This window comes from Cyclopterus lumpus, chromosome 23, assembly GCF_009769545.1.
Source record: "Cyclopterus lumpus isolate fCycLum1 chromosome 23, fCycLum1.pri, whole genome shotgun sequence".
NCBI lineage: Eukaryota > Metazoa > Chordata > Actinopteri > Perciformes > Cyclopteridae > Cyclopterus > Cyclopterus lumpus.
This window is the reverse complement of record NC_046988.1, coordinates 12,364,215-12,386,336: the sequence shown is the minus strand read 5'-3', so window position 1 is coordinate 12,386,336 and position 22,122 is coordinate 12,364,215. Positions and strand designations below refer to the sequence as shown.

The 22,122-nt window shown below is 44.0% G+C and overlaps 1 protein-coding gene across 1 annotated transcript in view; it reads left to right on the top strand.

Moving 5' to 3' along the window:
- The first annotated feature begins 2,097 nt into the window (after window positions 1–2,097).
- The window catches only part of pawr (PRKC, apoptosis, WT1, regulator), a 50,959-nt gene continuing 30,934 nt past the window's right edge, over window positions 2,098–22,122 (top strand). Inside the window, 3 exon segments of the mRNA XM_034526750.1 lie at window positions 2,098–2,159; window positions 2,431–2,796; window positions 2,799–3,113. Coding sequence (XP_034382641.1) covers window positions 2,551–2,796; window positions 2,799–3,113 — 561 coding nt within the window. The 5' untranslated portion in view covers window positions 2,098–2,159; window positions 2,431–2,550.

Here is a 22,122-nt window from a genome sequence, read left to right as displayed (position 1 = left end):
AACAAACAAACCTCGTCCTCAAGACTTAGACACACTGGATGAGCAAAACCCTCTTTCCATGCTGAGGGACTAACTCTCTCTCTCTCCCCCTCCCTCCCTCTCTCCCTTGACCTTCACTGGCTGATTGGCCAACGTGGCTAAAAACTTGACTCCCATCTCTCGCTCTCTCTCTCTCTCTGACCATTACACGCTGTTGTATTTAATAATATGAATTTCAGATTACTTGCCCACTGCTCATTTTACAGCAAGCAATGCATTTTTCTTCCTCTTTGCCTCTTTGAAAGTGTTGCACGATATGCCCAATTAGTTCATTCTTAAAGGGCCAGCAGAGGTCGTGGAGCGGCTTGAATACATCTTGGATGAAACCCTTAACGTGGAGTCGTTGGGAACACGTCACTGGGATGGGATGCAGTTTTAAGTCTGTGATGGCACGAGAGGAAAACGAGTCGACGGCAAAACCCTCGCTCTCCTTTTTCCTCCTCGAGAGCAGACGGAAATATGCTAAACATGCAGCACTGTGACCCGAGTCCACAGATCAGGGTTTATTCTGAGGGAGGAGGCGCCTCGCTCCCTCCCTTTGCTCCGCCCGAGTTTGTCCTCATTATCTGCACGACGGGGTCGGCACCGGCACAGATAACGGCCGAATGCCTCGTCTCCCACTCACCAGCGTGGGGAATGTGTGCCTCTTCTATCTCTTTGTATTATGCATGTTTCAAAATATAATAACAAAGTGTTGCACACACAAAAACACATTTAAAAAGTTTGGTAGAGTTCAAATACAAATTTGGGGTACTTTACTTGAGTATTTTTGCATTTCATGCTACTTGCTGTTGTTACAGTTAAAATATTTACATACAAATTGTATGATGAGCTTATAAACTACAACGTTAAAACGATGCTTCCACATTGGTGCCTCGGGAATAATAATCCAATAATATAAAGTATAATTGTACTGCAATCAAGGGGCACATTTTTTCTGAATGTGTACTTTTAATTTTGATACTTTAAGTACATTTTAGATCATACATCTTAGTAGAGTAGTATTGTGTTGCAGTAGAGCTGCATACTTCTTCCATAGAAACCAACATTTACTGAACAGAGAACAAATAAAAGACATTAGAATGGAAATAAATACATAATAATGATAATAAAGGCGCCACATTGTTGTCTTTGTGCCCTCTAAACATACAGAAAAGTATTGAGGTGTGGAGGAGATGTCTACCTTCTTCACTTTCTCTATTCACACATGCACCTCATCGCCTATCGAGCTTCACAAGAGCAAGCAACACACCTGTCAATCTTATTTTCAACCTTCCCTTCAGCCGTAAGGAAGCGTGTATGCATCGACGTGAGATGAACAAGGAGGTTCTCCTCGGATCAGAGCTGGTTGGACGAGTCGGCCGGAGCCTCAGGGAGTCGTTGTGTGAGATCTGAGTGGGAGACGATCTGCTCGTTGCACTCTAACTGTGCGACTGTCAAAGGCACGAGGACAGAGAGAGGAGAACATTCCTGACAACTACTATTATACTTTATAATAAATCACCTCTGGCCAGATCCTCCTTCAATTGAACAACATCGATAAACCTTGCACCGCTTTCACTTTATATACTTTATATGCACTTAGATACACTGTATACACTTTCATTTGTATTTTATTAAAACAAATATAATTTAAATTAAAATTATCTTTATTATTTAAATTCTTAAATGTATTATGTCCTGCCCTGCTATTTTATTTTATTGTATTGTATATATTGTAAACATGCTTGCTGCTGCTTCAAATCTATCTATCTATCTATCTATCTATCTATCTATCTATCTATCTATCTATCTATCTATCTATCTATCTATCTATCTATCTATATATCACTCTATAAAATACCGTCAACGCCTTTAACAAGTAAAGCACAAGCCCCTGTGGGAATATTAAAAAAAACACATTAAATGGTGACTTTATTTTCGGGCTGAGCTTTCTAGACGCTTCGGCTTCAGTCGGAAGCGTTCGGGTGTCGTCGGACTCGCCCGGTGCGCCAGAGGGCAGAGCGCCGAGCGCAGCGGTTTCACAGCGCTCGAGACAAGCGCCATTCATCAGAGAGCACCGCGGGCACACCTGGTCGGACCGAGGAGAGCAGTTCAGTGCCTGAAACGGCTCCACGCAGGTGAGTTTTGAGACTTCTGGGCAACTTTTGAGACACTTTTGTACTTTTTAGTCGAGAAAAAGAGCACCGGAGTTGCAACTTTCTTTTTTTTTCCCATTTTAAGCTCGCGGCGAACTTTTATGAAGATGTTGCCTGTTGACTTTAAACGTTTAACGACGTGTAATTTAAACGTCTCGTAGTTTTGACAAAGCACCATTAAAAAAAATAAAAAATAAAACGCGCACAGTTTTAAAGTGTTTCGTGACTTTTTATTTCCCTTCCTACCTGTCAGCAGCACTCGGTGTAATCACGTGAGGAATGCGGGGCCATTAATTAAGGACGAAACTTCACATCAACTTCAACTTTTACTTTCACCCAACTTATAAAACGAAAAAAAGGTGGGGGGTGGATAATGGCAACGGGCGGATTTAAGCCAAACGCCACGACGGACTTCTTGGAGGAGTGGAAGGCGAAACGGGAGAAAATGCGTATCAAAATGTTGGGGGACATAGCCGCGGCGACCGGCGCGCCTATGGGTGCCAGCAACCCAAACAACCACAACAGTAACCGCCACGCCGAGCTCACCAATAACGGCAGCCCGGACCGGAGCGCCTCCGCTGGGAACTGCCTCCCTCCCTCCTACTTGGTGGCTCGGTCCCTCCTCCGGGCACGGCTTTAAAGAGACCCGAGGAGGAGACGCACCACCCTGCCCGCCCTGCTTCCCCCACAGCCGTCACACCGCCGGGGAGCAACCCGAAGAAGGCCACGCCTCAGACGGAGCCGGCTCAGTGTGACTCCCCGGACTCCGGCCCCATGGCTTGCAACGACAGCGACAAGGGGAGCCCGTCGCCCAGTAAGGTCAAGGAGAAGAACAGCACTGGTCCCAGCGCGAAGAAGGGGAAAGGGCAGATCGAGAAGAGGAAGCTGAGAGAAAAGAGGAGATCAACAGGTGTTGTCAGCATACCATCCAATGAGGTGAGTCAGGCCTTTTTAAAAAAATAAAAAAATATCCCCCACCCTGCGGGGAAAGGCACTTTTTCTCCACAGGGAAGTTGAGTCTCCATCAGCCTGCTGTGGGATGAGGTGTGGGTCCTTGTTGGGATCAGGTGTGTTTTCTGTCTTTGCTGCACCTCGTGTTGCATCGAGATGGCTGATAATGAGTTTTACTGGAGCAATATCAATATTTGAGAACATAAAAACAACCTTAACTTAACCTACAATTATATGTTTTGATACAATCCCTTAAATGTAGTCCAAGAGTTTATGAAGTGTGTACCGAGTAGAACATTTATGCAGTTAGACAAAACAAACTATTTTCATCTTTTGATTAATACGTAGGTTGTTTAGTCAACCTATTGTCACAAACACACATTTCAAGAGCCTCTGGAAAATCTAAGCAACACAACTGAGCTATGAAAAACATTATAAGAAGTAAAGCTAAAACACAGTGATTAATGTGTCTTTATTCATTGATTTATCCTTAATTTACCAGCTCTCCCTTTGCATGTCTGACCTGTCATTTTATCCGGTGACGTAGATGCCGATACGTTTGTGTCGGCTGATCAAATCGGCCCACTTTTCTTTATTGATCAGGCCAACAAAAGATAATCATAGTCCATTTACTTGTCAACATCAAGGCAAATTCATATAAATCAAAGTCAATAAAATAGCGAGAAGCCAAACAGTGAACCAGCATTTTGTAAAATATAAAGTTGACTCCATACAGAGGGACTTCTCGGGATTAGGTCGGGGGTTATTGTTGCATTGTTGTCCTATATCTGATATGAATGTCAATACCAGGATTAGTTTGTCCTGCTTTACTAATTTGGATTGTGTTTTCTTTCTACTTCACGTCTTGGGACCAGGTTGGAAAAATGTTGTCACTGAACACGTTAGTTATTCCTCGGCTCATGCACGTGCGTGTCGGACGCCCATCAATAATTCAAACCAAAGAAAAGGTTTCCAAAAGTCTCAGAATTCCTCCCATGCACGTGTCTGTTTTAATCGAACTTTTGTGGCGAGAGAAATGTAAGCTGCTCTCAGATGTTGGGGGGGGGGGGGGTGAAACTGAGGGAGGGATTGTGGAGGTGTGTGTGTGTGTGTGTTTGTGTGTTGGAAGGAGGTGCTGCGGCGTTCTTGCATAGTAATTCAGAAACATGCAGGAACTCTGATATGAAGCCTTGGCCACCAACAAGGACTCCCGGTGGCCTGTTCTGTGATTATGTACACTCACTTTAAAAAATAGTTTGAATAAATGTTTTTTTCATTAAGGCGATGGTGGTGTTGCTCCATAACCACCCGGCTTCCCGTATCGCCTTCTCTTACAACTTGGAGTTTGACCAGCTTTTGCAGTTGGCGCTCCACATCCTGTTATTAGGTGCTCAGCAGTGCCGAGCGGAGCCGTTTGAGGACTGGTCCCAAGCCAGGCCTTAATGCTGGGCTTCAGCGCTCTGGGCTGTGCCAGATATGTTAGATCGAGCCCATGGGCAGCTGATTATGTAGTAAAGTGGGCGAGCAGACTGTTATTTCGGGGTGTAATATGATGAAGTGGTTGGCTGATTTGTGTGAGTGAGGTAGAGAAGAAGAACTGGAAGTCTCTGATCCCAACCGGAGGCCTGTGGTTTCAGTCTGAGTTTGCAAAAATGTCCCAGAGTCGGCTCCTTATCTGCGCGATACAGCGTGTACTTTAACATGGCCACTAGTATCCTGGCTGCGATTGGGCTTTTGGACTCTCATGTGACGCATTCCTATTGTTATGATGGGAAACTCAAATAAGCTAGTTGTTGGCATACTCTAATCATTAATGAACTTAAGTCAGTAAAACAAAGAATATGAGGAACAGAAAGAGTAAGACGGATCCGTTGTCATTTGTTTTTTAATTTTTCGTGAGCCAAGCAAGCAATAATTGTGAGTTGCAGTGCTAAAATATTCACGTGATTTACAAATAAATCTCTTGTTTTCTGCCTGATGAATGTCTTAATTGATGTTTTAGTAATAATGTTTATTGCCGTAGGGCTGCCCCCCTTTTAGTGGAGCAGTCGACTAGTCGGACGCTTTGGTTTCAGTTGACTAAGATTTCTTTAGTCAACTAATTGTTCTTTATGCTTTGTTCAAGCACATATTTGGTAAATATAACATTTAAAGCATAACTCTTTGTGGAGAAACTACATTTTCAAGCTCTGTCGCTCAACTAATCATCAAACTAGTCACCAAAGAGTGTTTGTCAGCTAAAAATGTCTTCCATTAAATTAATCTACTGCGTATTGTTTGGCAGCACAACTTTCTGCAAGCGTTGGAAATCAGAGACAAACATTAAATAAATGGAGAGAGAAAAAAAAAGAAGCTAAAACTGGCGGGACGGGAGATATGTATTCCTTTTTATCTGACGTTTCCCTTTCTGCTTCTGTCGCATATGAAGAGGACCAAACTATGCAAATGAGGCCTCCCTTCACACAGGCCCTCTTTGTGATGTGAACATGAGAGGACAGGTGTGAAAAGAGATGCCTGGGATTATCTCTCCGTTCGCTCTGTGCAGCATAATGGCTGTTGAGCGCGGTTTCAGAGCATCAGGGGAACCCAATCGTCTGCCTGTTGAGGCCGTTAATGGGCCTGATAAAAGCTCCCTGCCTTCCTGGAGAAAGGACAGTTCTGCACGGCATCAATCAATACCACCTCCCAGCGCTCCAGGAAGGTGTCTCCTTTCTCTCGCCTTTTGCCCGTCGCCTCAAACCAGAGGGCATTGTTGTTAGCACTGACCTTTGACCTTGCTCGCGACATGCTTACGCAACAGAGGAATGTGGAAACGACTTAGTGTGTGTGTGTGTGTTGGAGAGGTTAAGCATCGCCGCAACACTCGTCTGACAATGTTTTGGGTTGTGATGTCAGCATGTTTTTCCTGCCGCATGCGGTCCGATGGCTCATTGTGCCGCTTTCTTTTCTTCTTTTTTTTTTTACGAGCTCGTTGAGTTATGAGGCCGCGGGCGATCACACAATGGGGAGCGTGAACCTGTGTTTCATGTGGACGGCTGGATGTGCTGCTGCTGCTGATGCTGGGGAGCGTGGAGCACCCCGTCCCCCCCCCCCCCCCCTCAGCTATCTGTCTGCTGCGTCACCGAAGAGGTCAATAGGTTTAACATGCGATACTGCGCCGAGCGCTCGGGCAGCTAACGCTCTTGTGATAGGCGAACACGGCAGACAAGAGCGGTCCTTGTCCAACCTGATCCTTTGTTAATAAGTTTAATGTTATACAAATGTATCTCGACCTCTCAAACGCCGCTGACCCACTGCCAAACTCTGCTCAAACCCACTGACCTTTCATTTTAGGTTCTAGCTGAGAGCCCCACGTTTCTAGAGAAGCCAGATAACTCAACCTTTTTGGGGAAAGGTTTTTAAAATGATATGAATAGAATGTGAATGAGTACATTTTATGATGCAGCCATTAAAAACAAGCCGATATACGATGTGTTACTGTCAGGAAGCGTGAAAGATGATGACTTTAACAACCATAAAGCTGCTTCAGGGAGTCATAAAAAGGGGGGAGAAAAAAATAGAGTTGTTTTGCCAAGTTTATACTTCCTTTTAACTCGATTCAAGTGACTTTTAGAGCCACCATTTACATTTAAAAAGAATCAAAACGGGGATTTTTGTAAGATCATTCCTTGTAAAATTCTGATTCAAATGCTAAATTAAAGTACAATGTTCCCCTACTTCAGGGTATGCAAACGTATGTGTGTGTGTGTGTGTGTGTGTGTGTGTGTGTGTGTGTGTGTGTGTGTGTGTGTGTGTACAGGGCAACGTGTCTCCTATCAAATGAGGCTGGATGCATTCTGGCGTCAACTCTTTCATCTGCTCTCTTGGCTGCGCTGACATAAATCGCCAAATGCGCCTTGTTTGTACATAAATGTGGTTCTGCTCCATTTTATTCCTCGGTGGATATCAGTGGAGGGTGAAGTTGTGCGTTTGTAGGGAGGAGGCATGCTGGGAGCAGAGAGGGAAACATTAGATTCGGTGCAGTTGCAGAGACAGTGTGTTTTGACACTGGTTTAATAAAATGAGCACTGATGTGTGTGTTTTTGTTGCCTCCCACGGCGCTGTGCGATTTTATATGTCGGTGTCGTTGGCGGCCTCCACTGACTGCTGCTGATGCGTTTGAAGCTCCCACAAAATACTGCCTGAATATACAATAGATCAGCAACACATTTGCTCTTTTGTCCATATGTTAAAGTAGATTTCCTTCCTCTTCGAACGGCTTCCTGAACTGACGGTGGAAAACTAAAGGTGCATTCTTAATACTCCTTAACATTTTTTTTGTCACATCCCGAATAATGAATCCTGTGACTCGCTGCACTCCTAAAATCCTCACGGTTGTTTGTTTGTTTATTGAATAAAAAAAAAATAAAAAAAGCTCTCAATTCACAGCTGTGCAAAAGAATGCAATCATGTTAATTTGCGTGTGCTGGAGCTTGTTTCACTTGCTGTAAAAAGCCTCTCCAAACAAGGTCACATCATCACAGTAAATACCACAGCGGTTTTATCATGGACTTAGGTAAGCAAGGAGCTATTTAGGCAGGGTCTTGTGTTTCCCTTTTTTTCACTAGCCAAACTCTTTTTAATTAAAGCACATGTTTCTCAAACTGTTTCCCCAAAGCCAAGAAGAACAATTTAGTTTGGTCAACTTCCTGGAGTGAACTCTGGGTTGTTTATGAGGGCCACGTTTCAAAGCGGGGGGGGGGGGGGGAGTGTTGTCTGCTTCCGCGATGAAGTCGTTACCAGCTCGGGGCCCTTTTCCCAGAGAGGTACCTCGGGGGTCTCTCAGCATCTCGTCACGCAGCACCCTTGCAATGGGCCGTGGCACGTGGTTTTGTTCAGTTTGTCAGAATGTTCTGTAAACTTCAGCTCCCATTAAAGTGAACCCTGACTAGGTGAAGGGTCCATTATGCTGTCAGATGGCATTAGATCACTGGAATAGACCGGAAGGAGGCTGTGAGAAGGAAATATCACATATGATATATATATATATATATATACACACACACACACAAAAGGCTGCTCTGAATGTTACTTGTCTGGCTATCGCAATATTATTTGCTATTGTATTTGCAAACAAAGTTTAAAAGTCCCTTTTTAAAAAATAAAAAAAAAAGAATCCAGGTCACTGCTCTGAAATTATGGCTGTTCAAGAGCTTTGAGGAACAGACTGTAGATTATTTCTGAAGAAACAATGTACCCCCTGCACGGCATGCGCAAGAATGCACAGTCATGCCAAAACCTGCACTGCCTCCGAGCAGTGACGTTGCATTGCACACACACACACATCCAGTGAAGGAGGGAGAGATTAAAACAAGTCAACGTCAGCGCGGACGAGCACTGAGCCCTTGTTTTCCCAACCGAGCGGCGTCAGGACTCCTGTTTGTGTGAGACGTGACTCGCCTCGCTGCTCCTGCCCGAGTGACACGATCGCTGCCTTTTGTGGCTAATCTTTAACTGCCGAGTGTGTGTCCAAATCCCGCGCGCATGAGTTTGGTATCCATTAACTATTGTTGTGCAGGGATGTCAACTTGAAACTCTAAAGTAAACCCCATTGAGCAGACATGATTGATCCTCTGGAATTTACATCATGGAAAAAAAAAAAAGAGTCTGCGTTGAATAAACTGGTTGAACCCAGTGTGTGCTTCTTAACCCCACCCCCCCGTGTAAATATTTAACCCAATCCAACCCCAAACTGTCAGAGGGAATAGCCCCGTCGTTGGCTGACCCCCGGAGTCGGCCTGTTGTTTTTTGTCTAAGTTAATTTCCACATTTCGTTTCCCCTGTTATTCCCTTTCTCGTATGTTCCCACCTCATTACCGGCGTTCACGCTGAGAACATTAGAGATCCTGGGGGGGGGGGGGGGGGGGGGGGGGGGGGGTGTAGTGGTGACTGACAGGCAGTTTATAGAAATGTACTGTTTGGGATTTTAATCCTGGTAGTTTATTGGGAGGCATGCCGAGACGAGCGATAATCGCTTCCACGCGTCCAGTTTTCAGAAATAAGTGTGTGTGTGTGTTGTTGTTGTTGTTGGGGAACTTTCTCTACGTGGCTGCCGGCCGTCTTGCTAGTTTGACAGCGTGCAGACACACAAACAGCGGGGGTTTGTTAAGCAAGCGAGTTGCGGGTGAGTGTCTGTTGGGATTTTGTGCGTCTGTGATGTGGAACCTATTTGTCGGACATTCCTGTGTGTGTGTGTGTGTGTGTGTGTCCGTCTGTGGGGAATTCGTGAGTCGGTCCTAATCAGGCCACTCTGCATGATAAGGCATTTGGGAGCCCGTCTGTTTGTGTTCATTAAAGTACAATTGCTTTTCCCACTATTGTTCTATTTTAAATTCTTGGACTCGTTCGCCTGTTTTCACTCTTCTGAAAGCTGTGATCTGCAAGTCGGGGAGGAATTCAGATTTATAACGAGGATCGTTCAAAGCCAGATGTTGTAAAAAAGAAAGATGAATGAATCGTATTCTTGCAAATGACGTGAGAGACAAATGAGAGAGTAGCAGCCTGTTTTATAGTCATGATTTTTAAATGGAGCCGGGCGATATGTCCAAAGTCTTCCATCACGGTATATAGGTCATTTCATATCACGCTAATAACACACTGATATTATATATGTACGTGTCAAGATGTAGCATTTTTTTCTTGCTAGTTCAATAAATATATATTCTATATGAAATAACCACATGGTAAAATCTTTTGGAATCCTCGTGTGTGAGAATAATTTAAATAAAAAACATTCAAAGTATTTGAATTATGAACGTTCATGCAAAAAGTGAAAATTACAGAGATAAAATAAGATCAATATTTCCATCTGACTGTTTACATGCATGCACACAAATGCAGAGTAAGAGAATAAATAGTTTAATTTGGTTGGTATGCTTTTGTTATTATCAGTTCAGACGATATATGATTATATTTCAATGGAAAGAGGATAAATTACTTTAATTTTCAGTACACAAGTGGAGTTCCTGTTTGCAATGTTGAACCTCCACCAGGTCAGTCGTAAAAATGTAGCCTTGAGATGTGTCGCCCCACAGTTTCAGTCAAAACCTGACCAATTACGGGTCAACGGTCACTTTACGTGTAACACGTGTTGAGGTATATTGTGTGTGTATATAATTCAAAACCAAGTGGCGCCTGGGATTTCACATCTGAAGCAGGTCCTCTGCTCACTCTGCCGTTTTATCGCACAGGGGACAATAAGCCTCAGTTATATTTGTATGAGTGAATGCACACCAACAGACTGATTCTGTCTGCGGTTAACAGGTTTCACGCACCGCCTCGGTGTTATGTCACCATGGATCCTGCTCAAACGCTTTGCTCCTGGTGAGCATCGCTGTGATCCGACGGGGCTGATATTTATACACGTGTAACCATACCTGCTCCTGAGGAAGGATGAACACAGCGCGTCTGTCTTCTCCTGTGGGTTAAAGAGGGAAAGTGAAGGACTCTGAGGGAGTAATGATGGCTGGTTAGGATGAGGCTTTTTGAGTCTCGCCGGTTGTTTTGCGTCTTACTACTTATACCCTGCAGGGGACAAGCAAATTAATATTTTGACAAACTGAACTGCAAGAAAAAATGTCACTACTAAACTGCAATAGTGCTCTTAGCGCTTGTGTTGCCCTTGCATGAAAACTAAGAGGATTTATTAGAGCAAGACGTATGAAGATTTATCTGGCAACAAGAATTGATTTTGATTTTCCTCTTCGGGCAGACTTGAATATTAGATACATGGAGAGGATTTTTTTTTTTACCACAGAAAGTCCCCCTTCGAAAGAACACCGTATTGAAAGCACCGCTCGGTGAAAAGCAGCCCAGGAATTCAGCTGGAATGAATACGTGGACCTGAACCGCCAAGCGCACGGCGCCTTGATCTCTAAGCCGGTCTTCCCAACAAAGGAGCCTGCTTCGGTCGGGAGAAGGGCCTACCTATTACCAAGCTCATGCCTCGAAGCTCCTCTGTCTTTGTGCCGGTGCATGTACGTGTGCACGTGTCGTGTTTACCGAGGCTGTGTGCCACTTGACACACAACACTGCAGCGAGGGATCTTGTACCGACCAACAGAAGGCCTCGTTTGATCATCCCGGCACTCTTCTCTGTTGCCGGCAAATTACTCGTGGCACTTTTTGTTTCGAGGCTCTGTTGTATAACACAAGCGTGTAGCACGTGCACGCTCATTTCCTTCTGTTTCACTGCAGCTTTATTGACCCACATGCAAAGGGGCGAGGCGGCTCGCAGTTCTGTGAACCAGGAAACCAAAGCAAAAAGGCATTTTTAAAAGCTGTATTTGATGTTCCAGTGAGTAATGAAAAGATACGTTCAAGGTTTTTGTTATTTGTAATCAAATGTAAAGATTGCTTCCGCTGCCGTCAGTAATACACTTAATGAGGTAAAGGGAGACTTAGCAACCCGTTTAATGAATGAGGCTCCGGTTTAGACCGTCATCTCGTTAGCTAAATTGATCATTAAATGAGGAGACATCGGTAATTGATTGCTCACGGCGTACCTGTTTTGCTTTGTGGCATTTAATTAAAGAAGCACGTCATAATGTCGAGGAGAAAAGAAAAAAAAACACAGGTGTGTTTTTACTTGCATCAAACTCGCTAAACTATTTAATTTATACAATGTATAGGTTTTAAAGCATATAAAACATAACAAAAACCATAAAAGCATTGGACATTGAATTTACGTTTAAATGTACTTTTACATTGTTGGATTAAGTACCAGCAGCAAGTTCTAGAGACACCGCCTGCACTTTACAGTGTTACATCATTTATATGGAGAAAACCTGACAACCATTAAATGCACCTGTTACCTTCAGTTCTTATCAAGAGTTTGACCAACATGTCTCTTCTGTTGCGTTTAGAAAAGCCAAATTAAATGACCCAACTCCGTAGGAAGCATGTGACGTGATTTCTAATGTAGTACAATCCACCAATAGTTGTCAGACTATGCTAGAAGGAGTTTCCGTCCAAAATAATTTCATATGACAACAATATATGAACAATGTAGTTGGAACAAAAATGTAAAAAGCACACGACTCCTCACCATCTGCTCCTAAGAGCTCAAAGCCTCCTTTTTGAGCAATGACGCAAGCTGATGGTTTATAGGTGTCTGAATTCTTAACTTAATTAAGCGTTCACTAATCGAGTGGGTGAAAGATCACGAAGGCGTGAGTTCAGTCCCGGCTTATCGGCGACTTATTGTGTTCCCCGCTGACGCTGCGAGACCCGCAGTTCCTTTTGAGGTATGAAGATGCAGAGCAAACATGGTGCACCAGCAACGTGGCGACGTATACAACCTAAACCATCCGGTTGGCACGCCCTCTCTGTGGATACAGTCCAGTGCAAACAGAGGGTCCATTCCAGTCTCCGGGGATGTTCGTGGGGCGGCAAATACTACATACAATACTACATTTATTTATTTATTTAATTGTGTGTTAACTAAAGTAGTGCTGTAAGAAAAAAAAAAGGTCTGTAAGGAGAAAAAGAAGAAGAAATAAATCAACATTAACACCAATGTTGATGTTTTGTGATGAGTATCGCAATGTTGATTCTCAAAAACACTGTGTTGGTTTTTGATTAAAAGATGTGCCCTCTTAACGTAGTGCTATAATTAATGTCAATACTCTGCTGTAAACACCCTTCATTTAATGCTGAATGTCAGCACCTCCTCTCCAGCCCTTGTTTTTATTTACAATGTGTGAACACAAACAAAAACGTGTGCGGCTGTCCGGTAGCTTCAATGCGCCACACAGCGAGGATCTATGTGTTCTGACTCTTTGTCCGACAATAAACAGATCGGCATCACTTCCCGTCTTTCTCACTAGATGACGTCATCGTGGATCATCGGACCTTCACCGTGTTTTGGATTCTCTTTGACTCGTATTAATTGTTGCAGTGTTTTTTTCCTCTCTGATTGCTGCTGATGTGTTCGTGATGGCTTTGTGGGCGTTAACCTCACCGCTAATCAAGTCATCGGTGGTTATTGTGGTTGGCAACTCATTTTCAAACACACTGTACGGGTTAGACGTGCGCACGGAGCTGCAGACAGACTGATACTAAAGAATGCGTCTTGTTTGTTTTTCTTTTTCAAAGAGTAGTGCCACTGTCACGTAGCTCGGCCTCTCGGCCCTCAACACTGATAGCGTCGGACTGCAATAAATTCATTGAGGATGCCCGTCACGATCAGGATGGAAGGTCAAGGCAAAAGAGCAGGTACCTCGACACTTTAATGTGTGTTGACTCTGATCTCTGACCTTTTTTTTTTTTTATATCATGCTGATTATCATCTGGGACGATTTGAAGACTGGGGAATAGTCAAAGTTTGTAAAAACAACAAAGATATCCAGCGTTTACCTTTTATTTTTAGGGTGCTGTATTTAAACCACCTCAGTAATTGAGAGGTGACGCACACATGAGCAGCTCGTCAGATCTGCAATGTATCCTCATGTCATCTCCATGTGTTCCTCGGGGGGTCTAGTGACAATGGGTAGAACATATTTTTTTAAGGCCAATATCGATTATTAGCATGTATGTTTAATTAAATGTTGCAAAGGAGATTTGAATGAGAGAGAGAGAGACTTTCTTTGATCTTGAAGCTGAGTGTAGAAGTGTACAAGTGTATGAACTACGTGTCCTACGTGGGTTGAATATCATAAGGTCCATGTTATACACGTCTGGTGTGTGCAATCTTTGTGTCCCCACTGTGCAGCATTCTTATAAACCAGCAGAAACACTGGGTGCTTCTGTAACTTCAGCATAGAACGCCGCTTTACTCGCTCACCGGAGCAGCTCTGGCACAGACCACTACAACTGGTGACGTGTTATCAGTGTCAGGTAATGCTGTGGGCGGGACCTTGAGTGCTGACTCCTATCAAAGCAGAACAGCACATGTATTTGATGAATTGCACGTCTTCCACGCCAGATGCTGTAAACCGCCGACTGAGCAACGATCACAGCAGCTGTTTTTTTTCCTGCTCCCTCCCCTCACTTGATAGCAAACTGTTGCATGATTGATGCTGCTTCTAATTGTTTTTTTTGTTTGTTTTTAATCTGTTGCTCTCGCCCTGAAGTGAACGTTGAACGGACAGATGTAGAGACGTTTCTGTCATGCCTCTGTGGAAGAGAAGTCGAGCGGCCTCTCTCTCTGTGGCATTAACCTTTCGCCTGCGGCGCTGACGGCCTCCTAAAAGATTCATAGCCAATGAAACTCCTCAATTCAGCGTGACAGATTGGATTTTCGTCACAAGACGCCCTCGTCGTTTGTATGCTTTTTCTTTTTCGTTTGCATTTCTGTCTGGTCCCTTTCTCCATATTTCATCCGTCTTCTGGTATTTGGCCTGTGGATGCTTATGGTTTATTTTCCCTTTTCCCTTTTTTGTTCTCTCCTTTTTTTGATTCTCATCAAAAATAGCTCCTCAAACCGCTCGTCAGTAAATCAAACCTCAAGCCTGCATACGTCCATAGTCATTTGTTTGCGCTCAGTATAAGTAGACATGAGGTATAGCTGTGTGCGTGGCCTCTGTGCCCTCTCCTCTCTCTTTCTCCTCACCTCCTATCGGTATTCAAATGTGAGGCTGTCCAGGGCAGGATGAGCGGCCCGGTGCGACCGGCTCTGTCTGTCCCACGGAGCTGGATTTATCTTCCTCGTGTCAGCCCGAGAGGCCAGACGATCGAGTGCAAACAGACGTCGACCCGCCATCGCGTAGTGTTCTGCGTGTACTCCTGGGAGTGAGATGTCACTGAATGTAGACGGGGTGCTTCTGGAGGAAAGAAATGCACGACGGCTCTATAATATCTGACTTTCACGTCTCACTAGCCAGGCAGGAAGTTTACATCCACACACACACACCTGTAGTTGAGGCTTTGCAGATTGGGCCTATTCCAGTCTCTTTGGTGAGTTCTTGTTGTGCCTCAAAATAACTGAATTTGCAGCAGCAAGAAAAACCACAACTACGCTACAGATTGCTGTCTTTGTGCGAAAGAAAAGGGGATGGCCTATTTGTGGCCACACAATTGATTCATGATTATTTTCATGTGGAAAACTGCATCTTTAAGGGCCACCCAACCCCAAAAACTCTGAAATAAAGACAACCAAGTCAGTAGTTTGATGGCTGCCGGCATCAGGAAACATGACTCAACAAGTCATTCATATTTGGCTCGCCTCCATGTTTCTCATGCAGGCTCATTAGAATATATAGCCCGTCATCTCAGAAATTGAGTGAACAAATACTTTCCAAACATTAACCTACATATTTTGCTTCTAGTGCCTCATGTACACTATTATTCATCATGAGAGTAGTGTGTGCGTCTCCAGCTGCTTTCATATGTTGATTGCTTGTTGTCAAAGTAGATTGTGAAATAACCAATTGCTGGTTTTCTTTTATGGTATAACTTGTTCCTCCAGACAGTTCCACCGTCAGAAAGAAACCAACATGACAATCAGATGAATCGATTTCTCCCGTTTACAGGAGCGCAACCGTGGGATCCCGGAGTGACGAGGGAAATTTAATTTCCTGTTTGCCGCGCTCGTTCTCTTGCAGTTCCGCGGTCTTTGCAGGAGACAGTATTTACATACTGCCTGCTCTTCCACTGCAGACCGTTTTTTAAAATGATTTCCTTGCTCGTGTACTATCTTGTGCTTGTCACGATCAACCGGCCACCTTCCAAAAGTAGAACCGGGCCTGAATTTGAGACCCTGCGAGGTGAACAGGCGGTAACCTTTCCCAGCCCATGTTGTTAGCTGCTGGTGGGGGAGTTCAGGCTGTGCTTAGCATGACTCATGGTCTGGTTTGCTGTCTGCCAGCGGACCAACACAATGGCCTCTGTACACAATAGTCCAGCCTCTCTCCCGCTGGAATGCAAAACGTTCTTCAACAGTTTCCGATACTGAGTATCAGAGTATCGTGTTACTGGGCAAGCAGGCAAGGTGCCCTCCACAACGCACCCACCCGACCTACAAATGCACACAGTATCTTTTAAAAAAAATATACATATTAAATATGAGCCTAGCACAGAATAAATGAAAAAAGATTGTATCTGGAATCTTTTGTATCAGTTAGTTGACGTTAAAGAACTCCTATAATTAAGTGGGAATGTTTTTCTAAAACCAGTCATGGTTAATAAATAATTCACTAATGCTTTATAAAATAGTAGACTGTATATCACACGTTAGTTTGTAGACTGCTGGTTTGAAGTGTCGACTTTAGAAATATGTCCGTAGCCATCTTTGGGTTCTTTTTTAACCATTAGTGACACGAGAGGGCGGGGCTAAGAACAACCCAACGCTGAATAAGACATTTTCAGGCGACCCAAACAAACCATTAAAACTCCCAAGACCGGAAAACACAGTGGAAGCGGCCGAGGGGAAACGCAGTCAAAGAACAGTCAAAAGAACTAATGAAACAAACAACTAGAAATGTCACTTCTTTAAAAAAAAAAAAAATGTTGTTATACTTTTGGGAAGGAAACGGGAAGTGTTTCAAAGTGCAGTGCTTCTGAGCTCCTCCGGGACCTGCGGCACATTCATGAACATTCTTGATTTTAAAAAAACTGTGGGGGGGGTGTGGCCTAAAGACGCAGACAATCGCATGCCGAACGTCAGGCTTGTCCTCATGTGCTCCGGCCTTCCTGTTCTCAACATCTCTCTCGGGGAGCAAGAGGAAAACGTCTCGGTGTTCAAGTAACAAGCCGAGAAAACAAGCTGCTCTGAAATACCACGAGCCCTAATAACTCCCCTTTTTTGCGTTGTCGCACAGCACACTCGTTTACCAGCCGTCTTCATCGCCAGCCCACCCTCCTCCCACTCGCTCAGGGTTAATGGGAGGCCTGTCGCTTCTTGAGGAAAGTGTCCACCCTCCACTTTGAGTCCTTTTTGAGTGGAGGATTTAGCATGTCCTCCTGCACAGGAGGGAGGACGATGAAACTCTGAAGTGCCGTAACGCAGCGGTAGGCGTCCCTGTTGTTTGTCTATGATGCCGCCGTCATTAGGGATCGATTCGGTTACATAACGTTCCAGCGCATGTGCTGTTATGCAAGTGAATGTTGATACTACTCCTCAGAAGGAGGGTTTGGGATTCCGCAGACGAGTTATTTATGGTCTGGATTATCATTTCCAGTAGGGATGATATGACGTGTCTCACTGTGACACGTGTTGGTTCAGGACCTGCTGTGAGCGACGTGATTTCCAGTCGGCTTCCTCATATGCATGTAAAGCTCTGCACCCTCTCACTCTCTCTCACTTTAGGCTTAGAACTGCCCTTCTTTTTCCCAAGTGATCCTTCAGAGACCAGATGAAGAGCTTTTCGTCTTGAAGGAGATTGCAATCAGCCGTGTGTGGTTATGTATTTCTGTTCAGGCTGGTCTCATACAGCATTCGTAGCAAAACCTACCAAAGATAATGTGCTGTAATTTGTCGATGTCCCACAGATTGCTTCCTTATGTTATCCGAGTAATGATGAACGAGTGCATGTGTCCAACAAGCAGCGATCTTTCAGCCGCAGGTCGATCCCCGTGTGAAACGGGAGGTCAATCGTAAGCTTATTTTAACCCAAACAATCTATTACTAAACCTAACCAAGTGGTTTTGTTGCCTCAACATGACTGAGTTTCCTGTGAAGACAGAAGTTTATTTCAAATGTATGCACGTAACAAGAGTAGGAGTAAGGAGGAACTACCTTTTTAACTTCTCAGACGGAAGGTTCTGTGCAGAGTATCAAGGGCTCAGAGTAGATGGAAGAAATGAATAAATATCAATCATATTTAGGACATGCCTGAATGCACATTCTTTTGCTTTGCACTCTTTGTCTCCGTCCCTTTTCTCTTCCTCCCTACATAGTTTCCCTCCCCCCCTCATGCCCTGATAAGCGGTTGGGATGCTTCCAAGGATATCCATTAGCGAAATACTGAACTAATTCCCCCACTCAATCTCTTGCGTTCCCTCAGTCTCTCCCTCCTCCTCTCTCAGACTCACCAAATCCAACCCATTTGTTTGCTCTTCTCTTTCCTCTGCTGAGCAAGATAAGCCACAGCAGGGCGCAGGGTCGTGGTACACTGCGGCTTGACGGCAGCCATTCCTGCCCAGCGCCGAAGAAAAGCAGTTCATTCGTCCAGACCCACGGTCGAATGTTCTCACGAGGAGAGCCAGCGGTCTCATGAATAACAAACAGAGCTTTGCTCAGGGGAGTGAGTTCACACCGACTCTCTGCCTCGCCGCTTTCTCACCTTCGATCTTCAGGCTGAGTTTATTGCAAATGTCTGGGGGCGATCCTCTCTGCGGGCCAGACTTAAGGAAAGGGAGTAAACCCGCCTGCTGCAACAGAACAGCAAACGCAACAGCAAACGCAACAGCGACGCAGGCGAGTTCATGCAGCTCGCAGGAGGAAGCTGATAAGCCGATGAGGACATGCACAATCCCTCATTTAAAAGGCTGTCATCTCGCACCTTTATGTTTCGAGGCAGGCTGATATCTGTCCTCAGTCATATTTGTCACATCCTTTCTGTGTCTATCCCCATCTCCTGCTGTCTGCATGTCAAAGTGCCCTTGAGATGGACACTTAAGAGCACCCCACTGCTCCTTTATAGTTAGGATGTGTTATACACAGGGGTCAAAGTGTGTGTCTCGTGGGGGGGGGGGGGTGATATAACTATCCACATTCTCTCTTATTTGTATGTAAATACAGGGGTTGCAGCGATGTGTTGAATTAGCCCTGTAGAGAGAGCTAGAAGGGAGATGTTATTGTTGCGCTGTGTGTGTGTGTGTGTGTGTGTGTGTGTGTGTTGCATCGGGTGGGGTAGAGTGGTGAGGAATGCACTAATCACGCTACTGTGCTGCCCTGCCCTTGCCAGCCACATTGCCTTTTGTCTGCACTTGGCAACCGTTTCTCTCTCTCCATACAAGACATACAGATACAAAGCAGCGAGACATGTTTATGGTCTTTGGTCTTCCAGGAAGAGATGAAGCCCCCCCCCATTAAGATCCCAATCCTGCCTTCTTCTCTCGCTATGACGGGAATGTTGTGACACAATCAGTAATCCAGGCCGAACTGGACCAGAGACTACAATAGCTGGTATTCACTGTGTCTTCTCTCTACTCTCTCTCAGCCTCCACGACTCCCCACCTGTCTTACATGTTGTCGAACATCCTCAGATATCTGTAGCGATCAGCATTTATCACGTGTCATTTCACCCCGCAGTGCGCGACAGAAGCAGTGTGTCCTGTAAGTCCTTCATGTTGACTTAAAGATATTTAATGAGATATTAAACCCCAGTTAAACACAGCCAAAAACTGCCTGCACAGGAGCTGCATGCTTTGCATAGCAGAGCGATTTCCTCTGAGCTGAAGCATCAGACGTATTGTTTCCTACAAACATGCTGCGCTCTACTTCTCCTGCAGTCCAACTATATTACAGCTCTGCTCTATTTGATGGTAACCAGTTGCATTCCTACCAGTAAATAAAGCTTGGACTGCGGCACGCGGTTTGATCGTTTTGCCTGCAGCGCAGTGCATTTTTCATTCGGCTTATTTTAAACTTCCCCTCGAGTATCCTTCAGATTATTTTCCCTCTGGAAATGCATGGTCTTCAGCAGAAAATACAGATTTGAGATGCAGTGAAGTTTATGAATGTGTTGCTGATTGCACAGCCATCAAATGGACCTTTTGCAACCAATAATTAATTGTACATATTAAGTAAACAACTATTGTGACAAATGTGTCGGTATTTACCTCCTTTTCTGATTTTCCAACGCTGTGAAGGTATCAGAGTTTTGTTGCTCATGGAGAATAAAATTAGATAGAAAGGCACTATTTATTTTACTTATGAATGCACTCACTAACAATAGGACACAACTAAATCTAAGAATGTATTACTCATTTCTGATTCAAATGACGATCTGTGAACATCAGTATTGTGTGAAAACACAAACGCATGCTCTCACTCATCAGTATCTGATTGTGACACTGGTTGGGCTGTGGGTCTCTTCCCAACTTAACAACTCAGAAGGTTTTCTTTTCCCCCGGCGGTGTGACACGCTGCTCTGGTTAGTTACTCTGAAGCGAATGCACGAGGAGGTCGATCCATCAGTCCTGATGCATTTCATCTCATTATCGATGGAGTTAAATAGCGGTTAAAACACTCGTCCCTCGCTGTGTGACGTAAAACTGCTGCTCGTTTTCACTGAAGCGTAGTTCGCTTAATATTCTATTTCAAAAGAAGCGTTATTATTTCTGCTGACGTAAGCAAAGGATGGGCTCTTTATTTCAGGGGACGCAAGTTCCTCGACTGTTAAAAACACTGTAGGAACCGATCTTATTGTTGTGAACATTTATTATAATTGATTTATGATATGGATCGGCACTTTTTAGTTTCTCTCTCACACACTCTTTAACCAAGAGTCCCAATTGATTGAAATGCTTCCCTAACAGCTATTTTAATAATAATAATAATACTCCATTTAATTTATATAGCGCTTTTCAATGTTCTCAAAGACACTTTACATAACATGTTTAAAACATCCTAAAAGCTATACAATAAAAATAACTAAAATTACAATAAAAACAATAAATAAAATCAACGACTCATTTTGGTCAAACAACCGATTACTGCCGTCATAAAAGCACCAGCTCCTCTCTCTCCTCCTTCTGGCTTTGCCCCCTTTTAATGGTTTGTATCTAACTTTGAAATAAGCCAGTCGGTGTGTTGACTGGATACGGAGGAAACGCACAACACCCCAGATTGTTCCACATGTCAAAGCAAACTGACAGACGCTGAAAGCCCCGCGTGCATCGGGTCCACTTGGCGTTCCCCCCCCCCCCCCCCCGTCAGCAGATTGTTACCGAGGTGACAGTCGTCCTGATTGATGCACTGGGGGGGATTAAAGTACTTAAGCAGTACAGTTTTTAAAAGATTACTCAAGACTCTTTAAAGGGAGACTGCATGAAGCCATCTGTACCTTCACCATTTTATTGGAAAAGAAGTGATTGGCAGTATCGTCTACTTAAGGCCAGCGCTGCAAACGTAACTAACTAACTCCGTGTTAAAGCACACGGAGCTCCTCTGATTTTAAGCCGCTCGCCTCCACTATCGCTCTTAAATTGCCCACCAGTAGATTTAACCAGCATCTTCATTGCAAGCTCCAAATTGAAGTACTTATTTTAATTTTGGGTTAATGTTAAGTGGTTGGTGGTGCTTGAGCACAGCAAACAACAAGACGATGATCATGGTATTTAATTAAAAATAATAGCCATCTAAACACATTGAGAGGTAGATGGTCAGTACCCTTTTAGCTCCGATAACGATTGTTAAAAGTTAGAGTAACTGGGATATTGTGTATGGATTTGAATTTTTAAAATATTTTTCCATTTTAAAATGTCAATATTCAAAGCTTTGAGCAGCACAAACGCACGTCTGGGGACAACCTTGACAAAGTGACTAAATAAGTGACTTGTGATTTGTTTTATTAAGCACTTTTTCAAATAGAAGTGCTTTTAAAATGCAATGTGTAAGTGCGACATATGAAAACAGGCAGGATGTAGAAATGGATACGAGATAAAAATGAGTTTAATACAGTAATCCGGTCCAGTATCAGCAGCAGGTATTGACTCACATCTGCCACACCAAACCGTTCCTTGTCTCTTCAACACCACAAATGCAATGAAAGAAAGCCTCCAAAGACGACTGCAGTCGACTAAGTATTGTAAAAAGTTTTGCGCTGCCCGAATCCGAATGGGACCTGCAGTAAATGGATTTTAAATATAAGATATAAAAATAAATGCAGCATCCTCGTGGATGATTTCAGCGTGAATATTTTTGGGATTGTTTAAACGCCCAGTCCTAGTTTTCCATAACACCGGTTGTGACTGTTCTAATAGAAGCTTCTACCTTTCCTCTATTGTCATCTCAAAGTACATTATAGTCAGTTTTAAACTGACCAATCACTGGCTAAACGTCCGACAGGTAA